General features: G+C 34.3%; 1 protein-coding gene across 1 annotated transcript; it reads left to right on the top strand.

Annotated features, from left to right (window-relative positions):
- Window positions 1–4,189: 4,189 nt before the first annotated feature.
- Window positions 4,190–24,969, top strand: LOC136029287 (synaptic plasticity regulator PANTS-like). The gene is made up of 3 exons (XM_065707543.1): window positions 4,190–4,371; window positions 13,539–13,715; window positions 24,706–24,969. Exons 1-3 carry the CDS (start codon window positions 4,270–4,272, stop codon window positions 24,937–24,939), a joined length of 513 nt encoding a protein of 170 aa, XP_065563615.1. The 5' UTR covers window positions 4,190–4,269; the 3' UTR covers window positions 24,940–24,969.

A 24,969-nucleotide genomic window follows, 5' to 3' on the forward strand; every position in this document is an offset into this window, starting at 1 on the left:
GTCAATCTTGATTTGTACCACTTAAAGATAGAAAAAGAGCCACATAAAAACAGTAACAAGAAGCAGTAACAAGTAACAAGTAAAAAAACAAGTGAAACAGTAACAAGAAAAGATTTAAATACTGTTGGGTAGAGCATTTTGAGAATGTGCTAAGCTGTGATAGATTTCTATGAAAACTGTGTTACTGGCACTTTGGATGTTAAGATAGATTTATTGTGCGAGGGAGAAATAGTGACAGTACTAAAAGCATGAAAAGATAATAAGGTCTCAGCCGCTGATGGTGCGATTTATAATTTTTTAAATGTTGCGGTTATAAAATTAGAGATACATTACTAAAGGTTATTATCAAGATTTTTGAAAAATGGGAAGTATTTCGCATTATATGAAAACTTTAATTGAACCTCTTTAAGAAAAAGGGAGTAAGAATGAGTGTGGCAATCAGTGGCGGGGAAAAGGGGGCAATTATCCCCTGGGCTGGTTGCTTTTTGACCGCTTCGAGCCAGTCTTTTTTTTCAAAGTATAGAAGTGCAGTCGACGTAATGTTGAACAAAGAATTACGCTTGATAATTTTTTGGTAGTTTTATTATTAATCATCCTTTCCCAGAAAGGGACAGATGCTGCTGTCAAACGTTTGTGGGCTGAAATATGATAAATATGAAACAGAGCTTGTCACTGGACTCAGGGGTTGGATACTTGTGTGCTATTGTGTGCCCGATTCTGTTACAAGCTAGTGGAAGAGTCATTACATAATTGAGCGTCAAGGTTTTCTGTTAGGAAGTGTTAAATATTAAATTTGTCTCGTTTTTCTAATTAAAAGTATTTTAGCTTAAAATATATGCAACATTTTGGCTATTTTGTTCATCAATTTTCAACTTGTGAGAATATGGACGAGGTGACTCATGGAAATGTTTAGGTAGGTGTGGAAAAACTAAGATTGGGACGAGAAAAGAGCTTTCCGAGACTGGAAAAGGCCGAAAACAGAGAAAGCTTATATATATACGGAGATCTAAGGTCAGCAAAATTACTTGATACTTTTTTTCAATTTTCGGTAACTTGTGGTCTTAGATTCTGCATATTTTTTCGCATGGCTGTCACTATTGATTATTTAGGGACAGATCTTGATATCGAAAAGCCCATCAATCTATGAGGTTGTGTCCATTATATCATTTCTATTTGCACGATTATTGATCAAATGAAGTACTTATGTGACCATAGTTGGGACAGAGTTCCTCCAATTCGAAGTCTGTTGAGTTGACCCTATGAGTTATTGTTGCCTCGGTTTGAATTTTGTGTATTTAGGACATATTGTTTCAGTCTTGGGAAATCAGGCCTGACCACACGACACCTAAAAGGACAGCTTTTTTTTATTCAGCCATTTTTTCAGATTTTGCATAACAAAACCAGCACAAACATAAACAGCGCTTTGGTCAGTAAACGGAAAGAACAGATTTTGCAAAACATTAAAGTGCTGAACCGTGTTTTTGAGGCTGCGAAGCTGTTGAGGAGACAAAGATTACCTTTTAGAGCAAATGACGACCAGGAGAGGTTTAGGCTTCTATAAGGCTGTGAATAAACCAGGGAAACTTCCTTGAGGTCATACTTTTGCTCTCGAAATATGACGTCACACTTATGGAACATAAACGGGGAGGAAACTGGAAACTTTCCTCCCCGTGAAAAGTTCCCCCGTGAAACAGAAAATTTGTCTTTCCACCTTAAAATGTATACATGCTTCCCAATAACAAATACAATGCGTAAACAATGGCCAATTTTTATAACTTAAACAACTTTCCCTTGTGGCTGTGGGAAGTGGGGATCCGGTTATATCTAAAGGCATAGTTACTGGGCCGCTCAACTATGAACAAAATGGATATCTCACATTTCAATCGGACGATTTTGGGATAAAAAGAGGTCGAGTAGGGGGTCTAGTTACCTTCCAATTTTTTCATTCCCCTAAAAAGAGCACTAGAAATTTTAATTTCCGTTTAAATGAGCCCTCTTACGATATTGTAGGACCCCTGGATCGATACAGTCACCCCTGGAAAAAAAACCAAAAATACAACAAAAAACAAAAAACACCCATCCGTGATCTTTCTTTTGGTAAAAAATAAATGCCACATTTTTGAAGATAGTAGCTTGAAACCTTAACAAAAGAATTATCTGATATGCTGAATCTCATGGTGTAATTTTCATTAAGATTCTATGGTTTTTAGGGGTTTTAACCCTTTTTTAAAAACAAGGTAAATATTCTCTGGCTCGTATTTTTAGATGGATAAGACTAAACTTAATGAAACTGATATTTTTGAAATCGGCATGCGAATCCGATTCTTTCGATATATCTAATGGTATCAAAATTCCGTTCGGTTACTATTGAATTGGGTCGCTCCTTACTTTCAGTTAGTTATCAGGATCTGTTTGATTCTCTTCCCCCATGAAAAATTCCTCCAAGGAAATATCCTCCCTCGTAAACCCTTCCTCCGACGCCCCTACCTACCAGAGGAAATTCCCCTGAAAACGTAAGCATACTTCCCAATAACCAATACTATGAGTAAACAGTGGGCAAAATTCATAAATTGCAGTCCTTTCCCCGGGGACTGTCAAGAATTAGTAATTCTCAAGGACATATTTATTAGATTTCTTGACTATGCTGAAAAAATAACCATTTAAAAATTTTGATCTCATGAATTTGAGAAAAAAAGAGTGTCAGAAGGGGCTTAGTTGCCCTCCAATTTTTTCGGTCACTTAATTTCCATTAGATATCCACTTGAATAAGCTCTCACGTTATTCTAGAACCCCTGGGTCGATACGATCACCCCTGGAAAAAAACACGCATCCCTGATCTCTCTTCTGGCAGAAAAAAAATTGTGCAGATATATATTTTTCCATATTTTTGCACATAGGAGCTTGAAACTTCCACAGTAGGACTCTCTGATACGCTGAATCTGATGATGTGATTTTTATTAATATTGTGTGAGTTTTAAAGGTTGTTTTCCCCTTTCTTCAGAAACAAGGCAAATTTTCAGGATCGTAACTTTTGATGGGTAAAACTAAATTTGATGAAACTTATACATTTAAAATTGGCATAAAAATCCAATTCTTTTGATTTATCAATTGGTATCAAAATTCCCTTTTTTAGAGTTTCGGTTACTACTGAGCCAGGTCGGTCATTAATTATAGCTGTTACTACGACCTGTTTGATTGTTTGTTTCCTAAAGTCATGATATAAATGCCTGTCAAGATTATTCATAGTAACAGCTTTGTTTTATTTGTGCAAACAAAGAAGATCCGATCCATTAAAGTTGATTCATTTCTCTTTTTTTTTCAGGTAAATCAGACCCCTCTGGACTTTAAGTTCTGAACATGTGTATTGAAAATATTTGACCTTTATGAATTTGGATTCACAAAAGTTTTTTCTCTTTTCGGAAACAGATTCTGCTTTTTCCGGAAATAAGGCAAATTTTTCAGGCTTGTAACTTTCGATGGGTAAAACTAAACTTGATGAAACTTATACATTTGAAATCAGCATAATAATACAATTCTTTTGATGCATCTATTGGTATCAAAATTCTGTTTTTAGAGTTTCGCTTAATATTGAGCCAGGTCGCTCCTTACCTACACTTCGTTATCACGAAACTATTTGATATCTAGTTATTAAACATAGTTAAAGCATAATCAACTCTAAAATTCTTCTGACAAATATAAAAGTCGTTAAATTTTATAACATTCATTTGGTTCCCGTTGCTTCGTTAAACATACCCAATTTAAACTAAAAAAGCTAAGTCTGTTCCTGACCAAAAAAAAAGTTGTTCGCTTACCGAATTTATTGCTATTGCGCTGGTTTGACCTATCTTTTTTCACCGAAGTTGAACAACAAGCATTGGAATAAGCTCTTGACATCCAGAGTCTTTTGAAATTTTCCGCCCTTTAAATTCCCCACTGCCTTCTCTGTCTGTAAGCTCTTATTCCAATTTTCTGGTTACAAATCAATATCGACAGACTTTTACAAATTTTCTTAGCAGTCTAGCCCACCTAGCACACTGAAATTAACAAACTACTGCAAAAACATATACAAAAATATAGACAAGTCAGTGGTGCGCCACTGCGCCGACAATTAGTTTTTCTCCACACTGGCGCATCTTTCATTGGTGGCGTATTGCCGATAAATCGGCATGGCGTTGGGCTTTGCATATCCTAGAGGTTAAATTTTCGCTGCACGCTTTACCTGTAGGGTAAATTGTAAAAATTATGCAAATTATTTGAACTTGAATAAACATGGATGAATCCAACAAGGAAGAAGGAAACAGAGTTATTGAAGAAAAAGAGCACGGTCAATCAAATAACGAAAACAAAGCTCAAGCCTCACCATATATAAATGTAATTTTATATTGACTAGATTTAAGTGGTATCTTAATAGTCTAAACATGACAAAATTTTGCAAGGCTACTTGTCAAGATTTCAACATTTAGGCCTTAAATACTTGGCTATTGAGAAAAAAAAAACAACAACCAAGAATGAAATTGTAATCCAAATCATCTAACAAATAAACTTTCAAATGGGTATACATATATTTATTTAGAATTCATTTATGTCAGTCTCCTCCATACCTTCAAAATTAGACTATAGCTAAATTAGAAATTTTATGATGAACAGCTGGTTTACCATCATTTTCTGCAGCACATCCTTGGTGAACAGATTCAGGCAATATTTTGTACCAACCACCATGGATGTAAGATGGTTCAACCTCCTCCCAGAAATCAGAAATAATTTCTATAGATTTCATAATGTTGAAAATTTTCCCAAAACTCTAGCATGGTTATCTTATCTTGTCCATCAGTCTCACTCAAAAGAAGTTTAAATGTTTTGTCAAGACCAGGTTAAAGGAGACTAGGCTAGAAAAAAAAAAAAAAAAAAAAATCAAAACCTGAATCCAAAACAACACAACCTCAAATATGCAATGAAAAACCAATTGAGCAGCAATAGAATTTAAAAAAAAAAACACATTGCAAACCAAGATTATAATACTAGAAGGTACAGTGATGACACTAGTCAAATATGGCTCTGAAGAATGGGTGATCTGAAAAGCAGATGAAGATTTACTAGATGTTTTCCAGAGAAATTGCCTATGGATTGTTCTGGGTACCTGGTTGACTGATTGCATTTCAAACAGTAGGCTGTGCAAAAATTATGGTTCATTCCTGCTTTCTAGGGCTATAATGTAAGAAAGGTTGAGATGGTTAGAGCACATCCTACAGGTGAAAGATGATGGATTGCTGAAGATTTTCCTTTTTGGCCAACTGTCCAGCACTAAACAGAAAGTAGGTTGTCCTTGTCTAGAGTGGGAAGATGTTATAGAGAAAGATTTAAAGGAAATGGGAACTTTTTGGGAGGGTGTAAAGATAGAGGCTCTCAATAGGTTGGGATAGAGGAAGAGCAGTAAATTTATGACAGTTTATATAACTGACTTACCAATAAAGCAGACATACCACTCAATGCTTTTTTTATTTTCTTTGTAAATATAATAATTGCTTCTACTGCAAATTCAAATTTAAGCACTTTTTAACCTAAACTAAGCATACTATAAATAATTTTAGCACTGATAAAATATAACATTATTTTTTCAAAAACAACTAAGAAAAGATGGCACTGAGAAAATGTAGTATTATTTTGTGAAAAACAGGTGATAATTCAAACTTTGATTGAAAATTTGTCATTCTAAAGAGCTCAAAAATGCTTGAGTTTGTGATAGAAGCAATTATTATACTCATAACAAACTTAAAAAAAGGCATGAAGTGGTGTATTCATTTTATTAGTAAGTCAGTTATATTAACTACCATAATTTTTTGAAAATTTGTCTTTTTAAGAGCTCAAAAAAGTGCTTAAATTTGGATTTGCAGCAGATGCACTTATTATATTTGTAAAGAACAAAAAAGTCATCAAGTGGTATATTCATTTTATTGGTAAGTCAGTTATATAGACTGTCATAATTTTACCAGAAGAGCATGTATAGCTGTGTTGGCCTTAGGCTGCTTGGTGCTGTGGGGAGTTGTATATATATATATATATATATATATATATATATATATATATATATATAAAATGTTTCAATCACCAATTATGTTTCTATTAGAAATAGCATCACCTACTCAATCACATAATTATTCTCCCCAATGGCCTGTAGCTTAATTTGAAGTCTTTTATGGCAAACTGTGTCAAATGCCTTTGCCAAATCTAGTTATATGATGTTCATGGGGAACTACTGAAAAGATTGATGACACAATTGTAAGAATCAATCAGGTTTGTTTCAACTGACCAATTAGACCTAAAGACATATTGACATGATATCAATAGTTTATTGGTTGTCAAGTGTTTCAGGATTGCAGTGTTAATAATTGCTTCTGGTAGCTTCCTGACTGCAGAGGTGATACTGATTGGTTGCTCATTACTTGCATCCTCTTTCCTACCACTCCTGTGTACAGGGATCATGTGGGCTGTGCAACAATCTTGCAGCATATGTGTTTTTGTCAAGGGATTTTCAAAAACAGGTAATTGAGCAGTCCTAACAGTTTGATATGTAATTCTGTACCCTATCAGATTCTATTAATTTGTTTGGGTTCATATTTTTAGGCTTGTCTCTACATCTATCCTACTGACTGTAATTAGGGGCATAGGGATTATGGTATAGGTTGGGGATTTAGAAAAGGGATGTTATTAGTTGGAGTAAATGCAGGTTTAAACTGCCTATTTACAGCATCAACACTTTCCTTTGGGTCATCTACAACATGGTTATTATCCTTAAGCTGTGCAACCAAGTGTCTAGAACCTACTTATGTCATTCCTAAATGCACTTAAGTTTGTTTTTCATCTGCCCTCCCTCCCCCCAAATTAGGGTGGGTGGTACCCAGGGCATAATTAATTACAGCCCCTCCCCTCCTTACTCAAACATAAATAAGAAAAGACCAGCCAGAGCACCCAAGCAACTTGACTTGGTGGCTCTCCCCCCTCTTTGAACAGTCCTGCCCATAATATTCAAATATATAGCCAAAATTATATAGTTCCCATGCATTTTTCCATTTATTCACTTTACTAATTGGGCTTCTCTGCCATTAAATCTATTTAAACAAAATAGTTACATAATCAATAAACAAAAAAAAAGCATGGGAAGTATATAACTATGGCTATATATTTGTATATTAGGGGGAGGGGGGGGGGGTTGGTCGAAAATAAAGTGAAGTACCCTTAGGAATGATACAAGTAAGTATTTTTGGATTAAAAAAAAAAAATTTATGGTGGTTTCTTGTTAACACACCACTTGCAGTTTTCTACAGTTTAAAAGTGCTGGGAGCCTCTCTTAACATACAAGACATGATGCATCATGAGATGATAAACAGCAAAAATAAATATACTATATCTACAATCATCAAGTGAGGAGGAGAGGTGCTAATTTATAATTATGACTTTTTTAGTATAAAGTAGCATAAAATAAAGAATCAAGTAGTTGTGTCGTTTTTGTTTTGTAGTTTTTTCCTTTAGAAGAGCCACTTACAAATTTGAACTGTAGCATGCTTCCATTTGAAGACAAAATTCTCTTTGAAAGTTCTTAAGCCAAACTGGCCAGACATGACAACAAACAACAAGGAGAGATAAAACTCAGCAAAAAAAAAATCTCAAACAAGACTCCAGCCAGTAGAGAGAATAGAGATGAAAGACTAAAATAATACAGATATTTCTTCTGTATCTAAACTAGGCATCCTCAGCACATAATGAAAAAACAAATAAAACCACCACCAATAACAATAAATACAATTGTTGCTACTGATCCACGTAAAGAAAAGAAGATATTAGAGTTACTTCAATGAGAACATCAAAGCAACTAAGGAGAAATTATGAAAATTAAAACTAAGGTAGATATTCTATTGTGAAATAATCCTCTTATTTGTTAATATTGAAGCCACTCTTTTTGGTTCAGTAGTTAATCTTGTCCCCTGGTGATTATGTAAAATTTTATTTCCCTTATTGACTATTGGTTCCTTTTTCAAAAGGCAATCATAAATTGGGTCAATATTTAAATTCCCCATGTTTCTATGTATTGAAAGATTAGCAAACATATGTTTTTTAATTTCTATAGCCTCCATCACCCACTGAAAAAAAACTCTTATTATTAGAAATAGCTGTAGCCTCATCAAATTGTGTAAAATGTTCAGGATGAAAGAATGGATGTTCAGCCTGAGCCAAAAGAAAAGTTTCAGGGGGTTTTCTTAATTCTAGGGTTTTTTCTATTTGTGATGCTCAATAAACCTTTCAATAAATTGTTGATGAGTTCTATCAATGTAAAACTTTCCACAAGAACAAGGAATTTTATACATCTCACTAACTAAATCTCCCTGGGTTAAATCCTTCTCAGAATTAACAAAACTACCTAACGGTCTCACTGATGGGAGTTTCACAGTGTAATGAATTAAATATGTTGAAAAGTTTCATTTCTTTGTCTTATGTACCTATTTTGAAGGAGATGCTTAAACAAATTTTGTGTATGCATAACGTTAATACTTGTTTCCAATCAGTGAGACCATTAGGTAGTCTCATTAGTTCTTGGAGGGATTTAACCCAGGGACATTTAGTTAGTGGTGTATATAAAATTCATTGTTCTTTTGGAAAGTTTTACATTGGTAGAACTCACCAACAATTTATTGAAAGATTTATTGATCATGAATATTTGTTCAAAATTAATGATGAATAAGGAAGTTTTTAAGTCTTGCTTAGGTTGGGAAGATATTAATAATAGGATTCTAGTTGCTCATTTTATGTCCAAAAACTGCAATGTATCAGTCATAGTAGTTTATGGCCTAGTAAAACAAGCTCATGTAGATAGTAGTGACTAAGATGAACTGTACATGTGGTTATAAGAACAAATAGACAGGATTTCAGGTAGAGATATGGTATTTTTATCAGGGGAATATAATGTCCAGCTTGATAAAAATAGGTATAAATAGTGTCCTACCCTTGTTCAATTCGGTATAGGGAAGGAAAATAGCAGTACTTATACACTACTGCGATTTTGCAGGTATAGCAATCTAGTTACAACCAGTGCAGTATATAGTCATAAAATGGTCCATAAGTTAACACAATACTCACATGCATACATAAGACAGCAAACCTTATTTATTACGTTATTGCAAATCAAAGACTGTTAAGATCAATGCAAGACACTAGGATACATAAGAAAGGTAAAAAATACAGCACTGGGTTTTGTAATCACTACTGGTGGTGCAGATCTCCTTTTCATGGCCTTTCAGCCAGGAAGTGCAATATGGGGCTGGGGGCCAGCCATCCTGTGTTTTTGCTTTTTGTTTACCTTCCCCAGATTTCTCCATGTACCCATTTAGAGCTGGGTCGACTCTTGCTGAGCTTTAGAGTCAAGCTATTGACTCCATTCAAACGAAATAACCAGTAACACCAGGACTTGAACCATTGTCCTCATGGACAAAGGGTCTTGAATCTAGCACACTAACCATTCAGAAAGAGCTAAGGCATATAAGATTGCTGTTGTAAACTTTTAAAGTGAAGATCACCATCTAGTAGCATAGGGAGTTACTTCAAAGCTGATATTTGGAAGGGTAACTACCTCCCAGGAAGTTTAGTTCTGATTGCTTACAAGCTTTTTGACATTCAACTAATTTTTCCTTTTATGATTATATTTGCTTGTTTTTTTGTGCTTTTGACTCTAAAGTGCACATTCTTTCCATCTGGGCTTGTGATAGCTATTGCTCAGAAACACAATATTTATTTTAAGTTACAAGACGGTAGACTTGAAGCTGAGAATTTTAAACTGGTAGACTTCAAGCTGAAAATCATAAAAGAACTTTTCATAATATTCCCATAAATTTTAAATTTCCATGAATATAAAACTAGAGATTTAAAATTGGACCGTATAATGGACCTTAAATGGATTAAGTCGTTAAAGGAAAATATTTCTCTAATATGGGACCCAGAGCTTGAACTCAGCTGAAGCAACGCACTGCAGGGCCAATGCAAGGACCTTAGTGATCAAGAAGTATCATTAATCCAACACATAGACAAAAACATGCATAATAGTTTGCAAAGGAGCAGAACATGCATTTGAGACGATAATTGGAAACATAGCTAGCAATATTAGCAGAAACACTTTAAGCATGGTAGAAAAGAGGTAGGTTTTTACTCTACAAGTCTAGCCAAACCGTCATCATAAGTAGTATAGGACATTCCCAGTATAATTTTTATTGCTCTTTTTTGAATACTTTCAAGTTTAGAAATATTTTGATATTTATTTATTATGATACATAATGTTAGATCATGGTATGTCTTCAAAATTTTCAATTCAAATTTGTTAAAAATAAATGTTAGGTTAAGTCCTATGGTGGCGGAGTGGGTTTAATCTCAGCTTGGTAAAATGGAATCCAGACCTCAAACTCAGCTGTAACAACACACTGTAGGGCCAATGCAAGAGTGATCAAGAAGCATCATTAATCCAACACATAGACAAACACACGTGTAATAGTTTGCAAAGGAGCAGAACATGCATGAGATGCTAATTAGAAACGCATCTAGGAAAATTAGCAGAAACACTTTAAGCATGGTAGAAAAGAGGTATGTTTTTACTAGAAGTGTTGAGTGAGAGTACAGATGAGAATAAGAGGAAATTAAGGGAAATAGAGAAGGCAATAAAGTACAAATTAAAGAGATGTGAAACAGAGGCCATGGACAAAGCTGCTAGTGATCTGGGAGATGCAGTTAGACAATATAATAATAATATAATTAGGTTGGCATGTTAAGAAATCGGGTTACAGAAGTCAGTCCAGACTTGCCCTGGTTAAAGATAGGAATGGGGCTTCAATTAATGACAAGAAAAGTATTAAAGGGGAATGAGCTGAACATTTTAAGAATATATTAAACCATGATAAAGTTGTAGAAAATAATATAAGAAAGAATGACAGTTTTTTTGGCACTTCTAAAATGAAGCAATACTAATTTTGTGAAGAGGAGGTAGAGACTGTACTAAAAGGATTGAAAAATAATAAGGCATCAGTAGCTGATGGTGCTGTAAATGAGTCTTTGAAACTTGGTGGTTGCAAAGTTAGAGATAAATTATTGAAGATTGTGAGTATCATTTTCGAAGTTCGAAAGTACCTAGTGATTTTAGAAAAGCTCTGATTAAACCCCTTTATAAGAAAAGTGTTAAGAGTGAGTGTGACAATTATAGAGGCATTAGCTTGGGTCTTCTATGGAGCATATTACTGATGATAATATCACTTATTAGACTAAGAGATGCCATAAATGTAGTTTTAAGAGAATAATAGCATGGTTTTAGGAAAGGGAGAGACTGTGTTGACCAAATTTTTGCACTTAGATTAATAATTTGAAAGTTTTTTATGCCATCAGACCTCTTTAGTCCTTGGTTTTATAGAATGTGAACATGCATTTGGTTCAGTGAATAGAAGAGCATTACTGATGGTCCTATACTTGTATTATATGCCAGATAAGTGTATTAAATTGATTAGTATTATGTGCAAGATCAATATTACTGTGGTTAAGGTAGGAAGTGAGGTTAGTATGTGGTTTGCTATGGTTAAGTAGGGTTGTGTCATGTCCCTGTTTTTATGGATTATTTTTGAAAGACTTAGGTCTAAGAAACATGACAAAGGTTATGAGAGAGCATGGAATCAGTTGTGAAAATAAACCTCTCCTATATTTAGACTCTGCAGATGATTCTAGATAAAAATTCTAGTAAAATTAATGCATTTTAGGAGTTTCTGATAGTTCAAGGTGAAAGAATCAGCTTGAAAGTTAATGTCAATAAGAGTTAGTTGCTTACACTAGGAATAAATGAAGACAAAGAGGTGATGTTGGATGACAAGAAGGTAGATTGGTAGAAGGTAGATTAAGTAGATGGCTTTACTTACTTGGTTAGAATTATTAGTAAAGATGGTGGATGCAGTGAAGATATAAAAAGTAGAATAGCTAAGCCATAGGGTGTTTTTCCATCATTGAAAAAGGTTTGGAAGAATTGGAAGATAAGTCTTTGAACCAGACTAGAATATGTGAATGTAACAACAACAACACTGGTCAAACATCATTCTGGAACCTTCTGCACTTCAGAAGGCAGAGGAAGATTTGTTAAATATTTTTCAGAGGAATTATCCAGGGGTAGTTTTAGGTACCGGTTTGACTGACCATAAACCAAAGAACAAGCTGCTAAAAAAATTTGGTTCTACCCCACTTTATAGGGTTATAATGGAAGAAAGGTTGAGATGGCTAGGACACATTTTAGAAATGAAGGATGATAGATCAAAGCTTGTTCTTATTGGCCATCCATCTGCGTCCAAACAAAAAGTTTGCTGTCCCTGATTGGGGAGGGAAGAAGTCATAAGGAACAACTTAAAGTAAGTTAACCTCCTTGGGGAGAAGTGTAAAGACTGAAACTTTGGACAGATTGGGGGAGGAGGAGCTTGCGCAGTTGTGTTGGCTTCGGGTAGTCTAGTGCTGTAGTGAGGTTTGATTGTGATAGTCGTGATATATTGTTAAATTGAACCCGATTTTTGGCAGGTAGTTTGGTTTCTTTTACTATATAAAGGAAGCCCATTTCGTCATTACGTCAACACAGTTATGGTAATCTTTATCCAGTTTTGCTGTAATACCTTTTTTGAAGGGGCTTTGTTCTGAAATCTTGTTCTGGAAAAAATCTGGCAGCGTCCTATTGCTAACTTTTACTTGGTATTTCAAATAGTTTTTGTGTAAGACAGCCTTTTATCTTGTATGACATCCTTTGATCTGTGCTATTGTGTATATATAATAGAGTTGGTTCTCAGACTTGAGTGGAGGAGGAGCGTGTGCAGCTGTGTCATCATTGGGTTGTCTAGTGTTGCGATGAGTTGATAGTTGTATTAGTAGTCGTAGTTTCCCTTTTTGATCTTGATAACAAAAACCAAAAATCATGGTTTGCTCAGTGGTGTATCTCTGTCTATTGAGCGTTTGAAGGAAATATCCCATGTCAAATTTTACAATATCTGAAAAAAAAATATATTAACTCCCTGGCAAAGAACTGATCTTCAATCATTACCTCCTCGTCTATCAAATCATAAGAAACTTTGGGGGTGGTTTTTATCTATCTAACTAAATTCTAAGTTTGTTTTTTATATCTAGTAAATTCTATATTAAATTAGGTTAAATTACAATTTTATATTTCTAGATCAATTAAGTTTATTTCAAATTCTATTCATCGGTACACACTCAAGAATTACGCGTAGGTTAGGTATCAGGAAACCGGTTCCATAACCACAAAAACAAGTGACGGGTGATAGAATGCGTTGGACATGTATAATTTGCGCTATATATTTGCACATTAGGGGGAGGGGGTGGAATTAGGTTAGTGATTCTGTCCAAATAATTTACACACACCCCCCCCCTCCCTTATGTGGAAATATGTAAGCTGAAGGTTATATTTTATACTTCACTTCTTGGGTGTGTTTGTTTAATTAACAAGTACCTATTCATCTTCTAAATTCTAGTTCCAGACTTCTATTCGGAGGCCACATGAATACAAAGATGAATATAATGAATGTAGATCCATTCGAGGGCGTTTTCATCAATACTTTATCCTCGGAGAGACAACAGACTGCTCCAAGTGGAAGGAAGATTATGCAAATAGTGAACGCTGGGAGACTTTGAAAGATACTGAAGCCTTGGTAAGATTCTTGCCTATGTTGGTGCATGTTGGGTACTTGGCTTGCATTTGTGTTTATGCTTTTGTGACCTAGTTTCTTTACTATCAACAAAGCCTATTGCCTGACAGACATAAAGAAGAAACTATAGCATGCTGTCTTTTGTAAACATAGTCTGCCCTCTCCAAGCAAGAAATTCAAAGTTGCCTTACACCGAAATTTCATACGATTGTCTTATTTCTGAAGTACCAGACATTTAATACTACTGCTAACAGTTCATTGCAGCAACAAACCACCTGAGGTCAACACAGCTATGCACGCTCCTCCTCCTTCCTAATTACACTTACCAAATATGTAAGAAGAATCCAATAAAACAGCAATGAAAAGCTTAATATTTTTTGTTGTATAAAGATGGCAATAATGCACAAAAAGGGCAAAAGTACAGGGTGTCCATTTTATACTGATTATACTTTAGATATCTATAAAAAAAATTGAATAATGTCCCCTCCTCAACACCCCTCTCTTTAGGCTAAAGATTTAATTTTTTTTTCAAGTAGTGTTGTGAGAAAGAATCAAACTTTAGCGTAAAGAGCGGGGAGTTGAGGAGGGGGCAGCCCCTTTCATGTACAGAATAACCTCTGTTCGTTTTAAGTTTTAATGCCGCTCCTTACTTTCAGTAAAAAAAAACTTGTTATTTTTTATTTAATTTCTGAACGTTTTTGAATTAATGCAGGTTTTGATTTTGACTCAACGTACATGAATAATTAAAACGAAATTTACATATTTATTTTACATTTTTCTGGCTAAATGGCTTTCTCAAAGTTTTGATCGGAGGATTTTGAAAAAAATGGGCGGGGAGGGGGACTAGTTGCCCTCCAATTTTTTTTTGTTACTTAAAAAGACCACTTTAACTGTTAATTATATTAACGAACGTTTCTATTAGTAATAAATATACACAACTTACAAATTAACTTATGTAAGAACTTCTATATTCGTATATTTTTATTACGTATATGAGGGGGTTCACCCCCTCGTCAATACCTCGCTCTTTACATTAAAATTCAAATTTTGTTCCTATTCTTTAAGAATGACCCATGAATCACAATGGCCGTTTATTTAGAATAAATAGTTCTTTTGAAATTACTAAAAATAATTTAGCGTGAAGAGCGAGGTATTGAAGAGGGGACAAACCCCCTCATATACGTATTAATTTCAGTTCGCTTAAAGTTTTAATGTTGCTCCTTACTTTCAGTTGATTTTTTTGTATAACCTGAGGTTATGAAGGTAAACTTAGAGAATATTTCTGAAAATTTCTGTTTTACGGATGATGACCTGCCATCGGTATGCAGGTTGTCAAAAGGGCATTTCAGCAGTATCATAGGAACAGTTTCGTGTGTGAAATTAAAACTGTAAATGCTTGTTGTGGGGGATGTTGAACTAACCAAAAGACAATATTTACATCATAGTACTACTGCTTCTACTCCTAGAACTACTTCTACTATTATTATTACTCCTGCTACTACTACTGCTACTAAAGCTAAGACTACTCCTTTTAATTCTGCTGCTACTACTATAATTACTGGAGCTACAACTACTGCAACTAAACCTAAAGGCATTAAGGTGAATACTATGGGCAATACTGAAATTTTATTGAACTTAAACGAAACACACTATGCCCACATAGAATGTCAAAAGAATATATCAGGAACGCTCCAGGAACGGTTAATGGTATTAAGTTGGAACTTTCAACGTGTGTTGAAGGAGATTTGTGAAAAAAAATCGAAAGGTGCTATTGCAATCTGCTACTATTGCTACTACACAAGCTTAGGGTATTAATTTGAAGCTTTCGAGGAATATTTAGGCGGATATTGAATTAAATCGAAACGATCTATGATCATATAGATTGCCAAAAGGGCGAGAAAGCAATATCACAATAATGGCTTGCATTATTAAGCTACACCTTTCAGGGTAAGCCGTGGCCGATTTTGAACTAGCCAGAAGATGTAGAATCTTCTGAAGATGAAGAATCTTCAGAGAGAAGATTCTTCATCTTCATCTTTTAGAAGAAGATGTAGAATCTACATAGTCTTCATAGAAGACTATGTAGAATCTGGGAATAGTAATAAGTTTTACTTTTCAGGTCAACTAGAAGAGGTATAAAACTAAATTAAACACTTCTATTTGTGTCAAGATTTTCAAAAGGGTGTATGTTGTTGAAACTTGTTAAAAATATTTCTCCAGCATACAAATAGCAGGACCTTCTTTAAGAAAAAACCCAAAAAATTTAAATATTATTTTCTTTTTCCCTGAAAAAGTCTTTGTCAATATAACATGAACAGAAAACAATTAAAAAAAATCCACAAAATAAGTTTTTCAAAGAAAAGTAAAGAACTCCATTAAAGCAAAAACAAACAAAAATATAATCAAATAATATATCAATAGCAAAACTACCACGAATCAACAACATATATGTATGTATAATTTCATATAAGTTTATTATTGCGAATTTAAAGCAAATAAAAAAATTAAACAAAATTTTTGCGCTGGAGAACACCTATGAAGGTTTGCGGCTGCGCGAAAGTCCACATAACTACTTACCTATTAACCCGACTGTTTACTTAAACCTCAATTGTTTAATTAAAACCATTATGAATAAACCATAACCTATATACAAAATAGGTAAGTAAATAAATAACTGAATCAAAAATAATAATGGGTAAATATAAATATAAAAAGAATAGTAATAACAAATCCAGTCTTCATCATTCTTCGATACTCCCAACCCCCACCCTGCCCTCAAAATCCCATCTTAGTTCCTGCCTACCCTTACCTACTCAGTCCCCCTTACCTCTCTAGCTCCTCTTTCCCCCCTATCCAACCTACTAGCCATAGTAAAATTCAGCAAATTCCTCCCAAAAAATAATCTTTTAAATTCTTTTTAAACTGAGGTACGTGTTCCACCACCCTAATACTCAGTGGTAGCTCATTCCATACAGATGGACCAAGGTGTTTCATTGAAAATGAAGAGCTGGTACCACGACGCAAATCAACAACTATATTATCACTTTGCCTAGATCCATAATTATGCAGGTCACTATTAATTTGGTGAAAAAAAAACTCTTAAAAACAACACTAGGTGCGTAAACCTTTCATATACTGAAGCACAAAAACAACAGCTTTGTAATCTCATATCTGACTTACGTTAAGGAGCTTCAGGGACCCAAAACAAGCACAAGTGTCATGTACATCCTGGACATACCTACCGATTGTTTTAACAGCTTTGTTTTATAGAACTTGCACTCTTCTATAGTTGCATAAGAAGTTACTGTTCCATAGGAGGCAACCGTGGGAAATATATGGATAAGCCAACGAATAATATATATTTAGAATTATCTTTTGAGGGAGAAAGTGCTGCAGACATCGAAGTATGCCTATCCCATGGGCAATTTTTGATGAAATTGCGTTACTGTAATATTTCCATGTGAGATGGCAATCAAGATAAAAAACAAAGTAGCGGATATGATCAACTTGCTGAACTGGATTACCACATAAAGTTATCTGGGCAGACACATCCAGGGGTGTACCAACTCTACAAAACGTCATTAAAAATGTCTTGTACATCCTGGACATACCTACCGACTGTTTTAACAGCTTTGTTTTCAAGCTTATTCAACAGATCATTCAACACTACTTTGAGGGATCTCCCTGTGAGTCAAACCACTTTAAGCACTTTCCGCGGACGCCTAACGACTCCATTCGACTTAGTAGTGTTTGAAAATCAACTGTATCGAATGCTTTGCAAATATCTATAAATACAGACAGACATGTTTCATCTCTGTCCTTACCACTGTTAATTGATTCCATAAGTTATTTGAAAGTATTCGTCGTCGATTGCCCTTTGTGAAATCCGAATTGGGTCTCACTCAGCAAACCGTTAGCCTATAGAAAACTATATATATGCTTATGAACAACTTTTTCTAAAATTTCGAAAACAATGGAAGGATCGAAACCGGTCTCCGATTCTCAATTTACTTTTTAGGCCCACCTTTATAAAGTGGTATCACTTTTGCAACTTTTAGCTGATCAGGGAAAATGCCCCTTTTCAAGTGACAGATTTATAATAAAAAGCAGACACGGTAGAATGTAATGCATTAAAAATAAATACATGAAACCTAAAATGGATAGAAATTACAATAAACAACCGATTCAAACTCAAAACGAGCAGAAATGAACATGAATAGGGCTCACCATCCCTATACCTTTTCAAGACCAGAACGTAATTTTCATTTTACTAAAAAAAAAAAAAAAAAAAAAAATACAAATGAATATGCATTGTCAGTTTAATATACATATGCTAATATTTATTCCATAAATCTTAATTTTGATTCATTAGAGTTATAAAAGCGAAATCATTAAAAAAAATTATTCAAGTGAAAATTACGTTCTGGCCTTGAGAAGGTATAGGGGTTTTGAGCCCTACTCATGTTAATTTCTGCTGGTTCTGGTGCTGATTTGTGGTATTTTTGCGCACGATAGATTGTTTGATTCTATTTTTGCTCATTTTTGATTGAATGGAGTTCTTTACTTTTCTTTGAAAAACTCATTTTGTGGGAAAAGTTTTTTTAATTAATTTTTTCAAAGGTCGTAGGTGATGTCATCACAATTAAATCTATTGATAAGCTGTATGGCGCCTTTTGAATCATAGAGCTCCACAGCTTTCTTGACTGATGGTGGATTTATGTTCTTCAGCTTGAGAACCTCTAATTATTGCCGAAAGCTGCGCAGAAATGACAGTTGCATGGTCCAGAAATAGGGTTGTTATATTGATGGAAGCATTACTTGCAATGCTGGAGACAGATGTACATTTTTAATTCCTCTCTGACCTGTTGGTGTATGTTTGGAGAAAACCATGATACTAAGTCATCTTTTTCTCAGGGTATTTACACTTATGAAATAATATTATTTCATATAATATTATATGAAATATAATATATGAATGAAAATATATGAAATATATATTATATTATAATATATATTTATATAATCTATATATATAAAAATAAGTTGTCTGTGGATGGATGGATGGATGTGTCAGGTGACGTCACCTGAAAAAACTGGATCAGGTGACGTCAAAACTGAAAAAACTAAAAAAAGGCAAAAACTACAAAAAAAACTAAAAACTAATAAAAAAAATAAAAAAGCTAAAAAACTAAAAAAACTATAAAGGTAAAAACCAATAAAAAACTAAAAAAAAAACTGAAAAAACTAAAAAAAGGCAAAAACTACAAAAAAACTAAAAACTAATAAAAAAAGTACAACGGGGACACCGGGGGAAACAGGGGGATGTAAATGACGACCGGGACACCGGGACAGGGAATGGTCGATTAGCAATCACCATCAACAAAGCTCAAGGGCAATCATTAGAATCATGAGGTATAGATCTGAATACAGATTGTTTTCCCATGGACCATTATATGTTGCATGTTCAAGAGTCGGTAAACCTGACAATCTATTTATATGCAAAGACAATGGGACAGCAAAGAATGTTGTATATTCGCAAGTTTTACGTAGTTAAAACCATATATATATATCTATCTATATTCACAGGTGGGACATAGGGACACAACTACAATGGCGCGTAACTATTATGGCGCGTAACGACTTACGCGCGCGGGGGGGCTTGGGGGGGGCGCGAAGCGCCCCCACCAACTAGGTGTTGGGGTGGCGCGAAGCGCCACCCCAACAGCTAGTATATTATAATAATATAATATATAAATTATATTTCTATAAATAATATATATATAACATAAATTATATATCTATATATATAAAAATAAGTTGTCTGTGGATGGATGGATGGATGTGTCAGGTGACGTCACCTGAAAAAACTGGATCAGGTGACGTCAAAACTGAAAAAACTAAAAAAAGGCAAAAACTACAAAAAAAACTAAAAACTAATAAAAAAAATAAAAAAGCTAAAAAACTAAAAAAACTATAAAGGTAAAAACCAATAAAAAACTAAAAAAAAAACTGAAAAAACTAAAAAAAGGCAAAAACTACAAAAAAACTAAAAACTAATAAAAAAAGTACAACGGGGACACCGGGGGAAACAGGGGGATGTAAATGACGACCGGGACACCGGGACAGGGAATGGTCGATTAGCAATCACCATCAACAAAGCTCAAGGGCAATCATTAGAATCATGAGGTATAGATCTGAATACAGATTGTTTTCCCATGGACCATTATATGTTGCATGTTCAAGAGTCGGTAAACCTGACAATCTATTTATATGCAAAGACAATGGGACAGCAAAGAATGTTGTATATTCGCAAGTTTTACGTAGTTAAAACCATATATATATATCTATCTATATTCACAGGTGGGACATAGGGACACAACTACAATGGCGCGTAACTATTATGGCGCGTAACGACTTACGCGCGCGGGGGGGCTTGGGGGGGGCGCGAAGCGCCCCCACCAACTAGGTGTTGGGGTGGCGCGAAGCGCCACCCCAACAGCTAGTATATTATAATAATATAATATATAAATTATATTTCTATAAATAATATATATATAACATAAATTATATATCTATATATATAAAAATAAGTTGTCTGTGGATGGATGGATGGATGTGTCAGGTGACGTCACCTGAAAAAACTGGATCAGGTGACGTCAAAACTGAAAAAACTAAAAAAAGGCAAAAACTACAAAAAAAACTAAAAACTAATAAAAAAAATAAAAAAGCTAAAAAACTAAAAAAACTATAAAGGTAAAAACCAATAAAAAACTAAAAAAAAAACTGAAAAAACTAAAAAAAGGCAAAAACTACAAAAAAACTAAAAACTAATAAAAAAAGTACAACGGGGACACCGGGGGAAACAGGGGGATGTAAATGACGACCGGGACACCGGGACAGGGAATGGTCGATTAGCAATCACCATCAACAAAGCTCAAGGGCAATCATTAGAATCATGAGGTATAGATCTGAATACAGATTGTTTTCCCATGGACCATTATATGTTGCATGTTCAAGAGTCGGTAAACCTGACAATCTATTTATATGCAAAGACAATGGGACAGCAAAGAATGTTGTATATTCGCAAGTTTTACGTAGTTAAAACCATATATATATATCTATCTATATTCACAGGTGGGACATAGGGACACAACTACAATGGCGCGTAACTATTATGGCGCGTAACGACTTACGCGCGCGGGGGGGCTTGGGGGGGGCGCGAAGCGCCCCCACCAACTAGGTGTTGGGGTGGCGCGAAGCGCCACCCCAACAGCTAGTCTATATATATAAAAATAAGTTGTCTGTCTGTGGATGTGTGGATGGATGTGTGGATGGATGTGTCAGGTGACGTCACCTGAAAAAACTGGATTAGGTGACGTCAAAACTGAAAAAACTAAAAAAAGGCAAAAACTACAAAAAAAACTAAAAACTAATAAAAAAAATAAAAAAGCTAAAAAACTAAAAAAAACTATAAAGGTAAAAACCAATAAAAAACTAAAAAAAAACTGAAAAAACTAAAAAAAGGCAAAAACTACAAAAAAAAACTAAAAACTAATAAAAAAAGTAAAAAAGCTAAAAAACTAAAAAAACTAAAAAAACTAAAAAAAGGTAAAAAACTAAAAAAAATAAAAAATAAAAAAAAACTAAAAAAAAGGAAAAAACTGAAAAATAAGCTAAAATAAAGGTAAAAACCAATAAAAAACTAAAAAAAAAAAGGAAAAAACTAATAAATGACGACACTCAAAGAGAAAGCGACCAGGACAAAAAACTAAAAAAAAGGCAAAAACTACAAAAAAACTAAAAACTAATAAAAAAAATAAAAAAGCTAAAAAACTAAAAAAACTAAAAAAAAGTAAAAAACTAAAAAAACTAAAAACTAAAAAAAAACTAAAAAAGGTAAAAACTAAAAGAACTAAAAAAGAAAAAAATAAATGACGACACTCAAAGAGAAAGCGACCAGGACAAAAGGAATGTTCGATTAGCAATCAACAAAGCACCGGGACACAGGGAGTATAAATGACGACCAGGACACAAGTAAAAAAAAAAATTAACAAAACTAAAAAGAAGGTAAAAACTACAAAAAAACTAAAAAGAAAAAAAACTAAAAACTAATAAAAAAACTAAAAAATCTAAAAATCTAAATAAACTAAAAAAGAAAAAAAAAGGAAAAAAATAAAGGAGAAAAACAAAACTAAAAAACGAATGTATATACAGACCGGTACACCGGGATACAAATGACGACCGGGACACAGGGAATATAAATAACGACCGGGACACAGGGACACAACTACAACGGGGACACCGGGGGAAACAGGGGGATATAAATGACGACCGGGACAAAAAAACTAAAAAGAAATAAAAACTAAAAACTAATAAAAAAAACTAAAAAATCTAAAAATCTAAATAAGCTAAAAAAGAAAAAAAAAGGAAAAAAATAAAGGAGAAAAACAAAACTAAAAAACGAATGTATATACAGACCGGGACACCGGGATACAAATGATGACCGGGACCCGGGACACAGGGAATATAAATGACGACCGGGACACAGGGACACAACTACAACGGGGACACCGGGGGAAACAGGGGGATAACCTGACAATCTATTTATATGCAAAGACAATGGGACAGCAAAGAATGTTGTATATTCGCAAGTTTTACGTAGTTAAAACCATATATATATATATATATATCTATATTCACAGGTGGGACATAGGGACACAACTACAATGGCGCGTAACTATTATGGCGCGTAACGACTTACGCGCGCGGGGGGGCTTGGGGGGGGCGCGAAGCGCCCCCACCAACTAGGTGTTGGGGTGGCGCGAAGCGCCACCCCAACAGCTAGTATATTATAATAATATAATATATAAATTATATTTCTATAAATAATATATATATAACATAAATTATATATAAATAATATATAAATTATAATATATAAATAATATTTATATAGTATATAATATATTATTATAATATATATATTATATATAAATATATAATATATATGAAATAATATATGAAAATATTACTTTCAGCTAGGTGATCAGTTGTTGTGAAACTCGTTGCGTGTTCAGGCATAATTAAGTTTTTAGACCACTCTGGTTTTCCGTTTATGAAAAACTAAGAGAGAAAATGGGTTTAATTTAAATAAAGAAGTGGAGCAAAAAAGGCAAAGAAAAAAACTAAGTGAGAAAAATAGGTTTATTTTAAATAAAGCAGTGGAACAAAAAAGCCAAATAAAAAAAACAAATAGAGAGAAACGGGTTTAATTTAAATAAAGCAGTGGAACAAAAAAGCCAAAAGAAAAACAACAAAGCATTAATTAATCAAAAAATTCGATATTTAGCATGTGTTTAGAATCTGAGTTGTATTTGTTTGTTTTGTTTTTTAGTTGTTTTTTTTCTTTTTCTTTCTTCCGTGTGTTTAGTTTGTTGTAATTTAGATGGTTTTATTTTCAAAAAACAATTTTTTCTCCTTTAAAGTTGTTTTATTTTTCTTTCCTCTGAGAAAGGCTTCCGGATGTGAAGGCGAAGTGTTCGGATTTTCTTTTTTTCGTTGTTCTTTTTTTTCGTATTTTGTTCCACTGCGTCTTTTCAAAGATGAAAAAAATTGCATGAAATTACATGTAGAGAATAAGAGAGGGCGGGGGGGGGGGGGTAATTTTGATATGTTAAACACATCAATGGATTTTTAAATAGGTTAAGTTTACTGTAGATTACACGGATTTGTACATATGAGTGGAGTACACATGATAGTTGGCCACAGCTTTTCAGGTAACAAGTTGTCATATAAATATTTGTTGTTATCTTTTACACGTTACATCTGGGTAAGTTAGTGTTAAGCAGATAAGTTGGATAAGGGATGTACCATTTGCCTAGAAGTACTATTTGTTATCCCAGAGGGATACAAAAACAACTGAGACTGGGCGAATATGCTTTCTTGGAGGGAACATATCTTTGAATTAGCTCCTATAACCTAAGAGATCACAAATTATTTTTTTGGTAATCCTGGGTTCCTACTGATGCGATTTCACGCAAAAACAGTCGTTTTTGCGTGTCCGTCAAATTTCCTCCGCTTTTTTGCTGCAAGTTTCTGCGTCACAACAGTTCTACGGCTGCGTTGAAAAATTTCTACTGAGTCGTTGAAAATCGGATCCGTTATTTTAAATTGATTGCATTGTAGAATCATAAATTGCAGGCAATTGAGAAACTAAACATGTTTATCAAAAGTTTTCCGTTAACATTTGACAAACAACATAGGACTCTGTCCTTTCAATACAAAATTTTAATAGGCGAGTCCTGGGAGGATTTTTACAAGGAAAGGAGCCAAGGAGATAAGACTTATATTTTTTATTAGGCATAGTTAGCCAAAGCTACTGTAGGTTAGCCCTTTGAATATTTTTCTTGGCTTGTAGAGTTTGATTTAGTCTATTCCTATGCATATGCTTTTTGACTATATCATAGTATCTTGGCGCTTCAATGGCTGTAGTGAACCGTCTGTGGGAACATTTTTGCGATTTTTTCGTATCCGCTATACGTGCCGTTTTGCGTTAAAAAAAATCGCACCAGTGGGAACCAAAGGTAAGTTCTAGCAGTTGTCAATTGTTTGGCTTTCTTCATTGTCAGGTAGGTACATCAATGTTGGTCTTTTTGGGGTTCTTTGGAGGTTTGCCAGTTATCAAATACATGGTAGACAACAAACGATCCGAGAATGCGAAGAACTACATTGTTTTGGACAAGGAAAAACTGGTAAACTGGAGGATGGAGGAGTGTGGAAGGATGGAGGGTGGAGGAAGTGTGCGTAGCTGTGTTGGCCTCAGGCGGCTTGGTAATGTAGTAAGTTGTGGCAGTATTTGTAGTAGCAGATGATGGGAATTTACCGCACAATATCAAGTGGGTAGCATAATTTCTGAACGGACCGTGCATTTAGACACTGTAAAGAATTATTTTCTTTAAATTAACAACTAAATAACATAAGGTCTTCCTTTCAGGAGAAGGTCATGCAAAATGAACGTGAAAGGATACGACAGCGATTAAATCCACACTATAACAACCCCGTGTGGAAACCAAGGAAAGATACGCCAGCTGACTGGAATGCACCACTGCCAGACTATCTTACTCGGAACCATGAGGGGTCACTGTTGAAACAGTATTCTGCTGAGTTAAAGGGGGAACAACCGCCCATTCCTTTATTGCCCCCCACATCTTTCTGTTCTATTATGTAGAGTTAAATAAAGTTTGTAGTTCCATTTTAA

Source organism: Artemia franciscana, chromosome 7, assembly GCF_032884065.1.
Source record: "Artemia franciscana chromosome 7, ASM3288406v1, whole genome shotgun sequence".
NCBI classification, from domain to species: Eukaryota; Metazoa; Arthropoda; class Branchiopoda; order Anostraca; family Artemiidae; genus Artemia; species Artemia franciscana.